Here is a 4562-nt window from a genome sequence, read left to right on the forward strand (position 1 = left end):
TGTCCTAATATTTTAAAAATAGCTAATGCCTGTTTCGATATTTTCTTTTTTTTAATTTAAAATTTTCCGTTCCATTTTTTTATTTATAATTTAAATAATTTAGATTTACAAAAACTTTTGCATACTAAAAAATAGGAATTTTGAAATAAAATGCTGACGAATTTTTATTTTGAATTAAAAATAGGATTCAAAAAACAGACAGATTTTTATATATTTTTTTGCAAATTCCAAAATAATTTCATAAATTTAATAAATATATTACTGATTTATAAAAATGTTTGTTTATTCAGAAAACTTAATGCGTTTGAAAAAATGTTTGTGAATTTAAAAGAAAATCCTCCAGCATAAAAAATTATGTTCGTCTTTCTTGAATTGGTCGCCAATTCAAAATAAAATATTTAAACCCGTTCGAAATATAAAAAATATTCACGATTTTTAGTAAATGTTTGTAAATTGTAAAAAATGTTCTCGATTTTAAAATTATTTTCATATTTGTAAAATTGTTCACGAAAGATCTAATGTATGTAGTTAAACATTAAGGCTTCTAAGTCTATGTGACAATATACATATGTGAATTTTGAAAAATTAACTGTTGGATGCATCGGATTATTATTGTATGTTTTCTAAAAAAATCTTGAAATTCAGAATAAATCTTTGAGTTACCAAGATTTTTGAAAATGTAAAGATTGCTTCAACTTGTGAATAAATTTAAAAGAAGAAACATTTTCTTGCATTTGTGTACAAATTTTTTCTAAATCAAGCGATGATATGTGAACATAATGTGTTCATCATCATTGGAGATTATGTTTTTTTTTCGTGGCAACGCAAAGGCCATTTTGCTAGTAATAATAAACCATGGATCGCTTCTGCCGTACGTCGCTGGCGGTTTTGCAAAAAAATCCTTCTGTTTTCGGGTATTCAACCCGCGGTCCTTTTGTGAGTTAAAAAACGTTTTGTTTTTACGTAAACCCCCTTGTAATCACCATCGGGCACCATGGCTTATCCATTCCTGTCCCTCACAGAGGGCCGCCGAGTGGTGGCGCGGACGACCAGGACGGGGGCGCACTAGCATCGCCGCCGCCGCTGGACGCATATCCCGTCTCCAACTGCGGTGATGGCCTCGCCCCGCGCAGCTTCGCGATGACCTTGTCCCTCGACGCCCACCTCTCCGCAGCCATCACCTCCTCCTCCGACGGCGAGGACCGCATCAGCGCGCTCCCCGACACCCTCCTCTGCAACGTCGTCTCCCACCTCCCCGTCAAGGACGCCGCCCGCACCGGCGCGGGCTCTGGCGCGCCACCCCGCTCGCCCTCGACGACGCCCACCTCCTCCCGTCTCCGGTCCCCGCCGCCGCACTGGTGTCCCGCGTCCTCGCCTCCCACCCAGGCCCCTTCCGCGCCGTCCGCATCGCCGAGATCCCCATCGACAGGTCCAGCGAGGATGACTTTCCTCGCGCTCGCGTAGTGGCTCGGCCACCTCGCCGACAAGGGCGTGGAGGACCTAACCCTTGGCAACCGCCCCTTCTCCTTCGACGTGCTCGTGCAGCATCCCGCGACCCTCCTCCTCTACGGGGCCTCGCTCCGCCGCCTCTACCTCGGCGTATGCCTCTTCCCCTTCACCACCGACCTCCCGCGCGGCCCCGACGTCTTCCCCAACCTCCAGGAGCTCGGCCTCTGCCACGACATCACGGAGGAGCGCGACCTCGAGTACGTGCTGGCCTGCAGCCCCAAGCTGGAGACCCTGGCGCTCATCTCCAACTACGGCTACCCCGACCGCGTCCGCGTTGGCAGCCGCAACCTCCGCTGCGTGCTGCTCTGGCATTCCCTGGCGGACGAGGTCGCCGTCGTGTCCACCCCAAGCCTGCAGCGCCTCATTATCTACTTCACGCACACCAGTGAGTCTGACGGGGTCATCAAGGTCAAGATAGGCCATGCTCCCGAGCTCGTCGTGCTCGGCTACTTGGACACGGCCACCCACCAGCTTGAGATCGGCAACACCATCATCAAGGTAGTCCATCCTATTCTCACAAATCTTTGAGCGTTATCCTATATATCTGGTTTGATTTGCTGCATTTGCATGATTGTCTGATTGATGTTGCGATGATGTACTAATAAAAGCACGAGAGGGCACATCCAACTACAGATCTGAATTGTCTAATCACATAATCATCGGTCAAAACTCCGTTAACGAAATTGCCTTCGTTAATCATTAACGAAACCCTAAAAATCAACGCACCAAGAAAAAGAAAAAAAACACGAAACCGACACATCAGTCCGCCCGTCGCCCCACGACTCCCACCCACATCCCGCACCACAACTCCCACCCACCCCTGTCATCTCGTCCGCGCAGCGACCGCGCCGCCCCCTTCTCCTCCTTCCCTCGCCCCCCCTTCTCCTCCTCCCCTCGCCGCCGCCCGATCGCGTCCTCCGGGCAAAGCCCCCGCGCGGATCCTACGACGGTGGGGCCTATATCGAGCGGCTCGGCTGCGAGCGGGGGTGCGGTGAGGTGGGCCGGGGAGAGCACACCGATCAGGAAGTCGCCGAAGGTGGCCTTGGCCGGAAAGATGGCGCGCGTACGCACCGCCCGAGCCCAGGATGGGGCGAGGCGTCGTGGCAGACCTTGGAGTTTGCACCGAAGGAGCTGAGGAATGGGGCATGGGCGCGAGGCATCGCGGTGGAGGACGATAAGGTGGCCAACGTGCTCGCTTGGGCCGAGGCGTCGGGGCGGAGGACGATATGGTGGTCGGCTTGCTCACTTCCGAGGATGGAGGCCGCCTCGCCGGGGCTCGGGTGGGGCATCACGGTGCCGGGCTATTGCCGGTGGTGCCGGGGCCGGGTGGTGGTTTGACGGGCGACGCAGAGGAGGTGCTGTCCTGGATCCAACAACCAGCGCATGTTCGTTCCTCCTTCAAAAAAAATTCACATCCAAGCAATTAGAGAATCTAGGGAAGGTTGAGTTAGCGCCGCCGACGAGTGGATACAGGGGTGGCGGCAGCGACGCCGTGCCTGAAGGTGGGGAGGCACTTGAAGGGATGAGCTTTTGCTTTAGGGAGAGAGCAGAGGGCATGCTGGGCGCTGCTGCTTGAGATATAGAGATAGGTGAGGAAGAGAAAGAGAGAGAGCAAAGAGATGAGAGATAGAGAGCAGAGAGAGACGCTAATTGACACATATTTAGATAGAGGGCTTGTTGGATCTGCTACTAGCCGCATATCTAGAGAGAATGCTTATATAACTCTGGTTTGTTGTGAAGTTAAATCAATGGTATCATCGTCATATACTTCAAATTTATCTTCCAATATGTGTTCCCATTTTGGCATAATTCACGGATAGTTCAGTAGTTACAACTTGAAGCACCAAACACTTTTTTTGGTAAAATACTTGTTTTTATCCATCTAAACAACACATTCTTGCATTCTAAGTACATAGATATGATTGCCGTTTCTGATACTTCATTACCTGACAGGCAGGCTTGATTTCTGATGATAAATTGGTAGATTTGCTTGATTTGGCACTATCTGCTGATACTGCAAACACTGTGAAAGCTTTATGTGATATTGCTGAAACAGGTGTTGAGCCTTTGTCCCTAATGTCTCAACTCGCCACAATAATAATTGACATTCTTGCTGGTACTACACATTCGCACAAGAAAGAATTCGAAGAAAATTCTTCAAACGTCCAACCTGTAAGCAACAATATTCCTTTTTCTGTTTATTTATTACTTACAAAAGGATTCTACAGTAGGGGATAATTCGTACCTGAACCATACATTACACAGAACTCTACTAATGTAAATGTTCTGTTTTCACATTGTAATTTTGTGCTGCACCGATTACAGTATCAAAGGAGGATATGGAAAAACTGTGTCAGGCCTACTGTAAACACTTTCTGAAGCTGAAAAACAATTGAGGGTCTCTAATGATAAGATGACCTCGCTTACAGCTGCTCTGCTCCAGCTTACTCCTGATAAACAGTATATACTGCCAAGTTCATCGACAAGTACAAGCTTTAACCAGGGTTTGTCTACCTACCCTGACGGTGATATGGCAAGGAACTCTACTAAAAATCATAAAGATATATATGCTGGTCCGCATGGGTTATCAAGAACATCGGACCAGGAAATTCGGCAACATAGAAATGCTAATCTAGGGATTTTTTCTAGCCATGTCACGGCAAACACTTACCATGGTGGAAGGAGACTCGGGGAACATACACCAGATGGCCATGTGTTGTCAACAAGTGCTACCAGAACGAATGAAGGATCTAAATGTAGCAGAACTGACAACGAGATGATTTGGCAAGCTGTTCTAGAAAATGTTCAGTCAGATTCGTTGAGAAAAATGATGGCTAAAGAGGGACTGGTGATTTCTGTTAGCCTTTGCACAGGTAAGATTCCCTCTTACTCCATTTCAGCTTGTATTATTTGACACCATATCAATATTTCATTGCAGAATATGCCTATGGAAAACTTTGTTATCATTGTTAATGTGCTAAATAACTATTAGTGTAGAAGTGCAAGCTGTGTTGCATATATAAGATAATAATATATTAGAAGTAATTTACATT

General features: G+C 47.0%; 1 protein-coding gene and 1 pseudogene across 1 annotated transcript; both read left to right on the forward strand.

The window, feature by feature from the left end:
• Window positions 1-855: 855 nt before the first annotated feature.
• Window positions 856-1985, forward strand: LOC123399071 (annotated as a pseudogene).
• A 307-nt stretch (window positions 1986-2292) lies between these two features.
• LOC123435013 (protein STICHEL-like 4) lies at window positions 2293-4249 on the forward strand. The gene is made up of 4 exons (XM_045115548.1): window positions 2293-2864; window positions 3463-3681; window positions 3835-4013; window positions 4159-4249. The coding sequence occupies exons 1-3, from the start codon at window positions 2736-2738 to the stop codon at window positions 3886-3888; spliced, it is 402 nt and encodes a 133-aa protein (XP_044971483.1). The 5' UTR covers window positions 2293-2735; the 3' UTR covers window positions 3889-4013; window positions 4159-4249.
• Window positions 4250-4562: the final 313 nt, after the last annotated feature.

The sequence above is a fragment of the Hordeum vulgare genome, chromosome 1H (assembly GCF_904849725.1).
Source record: "Hordeum vulgare subsp. vulgare chromosome 1H, MorexV3_pseudomolecules_assembly, whole genome shotgun sequence".
NCBI lineage: Eukaryota > Viridiplantae > Streptophyta > Magnoliopsida > Poales > Poaceae > Hordeum > Hordeum vulgare.

Excerpts from the sequence above, each read along its gene's own strand:
- LOC123435013 (XM_045115548.1), top strand. The coding sequence starts at position 2,736 with ATGGTGGTCGGCTTGCTCACTTCCGAGGATGGAGGCCGCCTCGCCGGG. Across the intron at positions 2,865-3,462 it reads TGACGGGCGACGCAGAGGAG|GCAGGCTTGATTTCTGATGA; the intron begins GTGCTGTCCTGG and ends ATTACCTGACAG. Across the intron at positions 3,682-3,834 it reads ATTCTTCAAACGTCCAACCT|TATCAAAGGAGGATATGGAA; the intron begins GTAAGCAACAAT and ends CACCGATTACAG.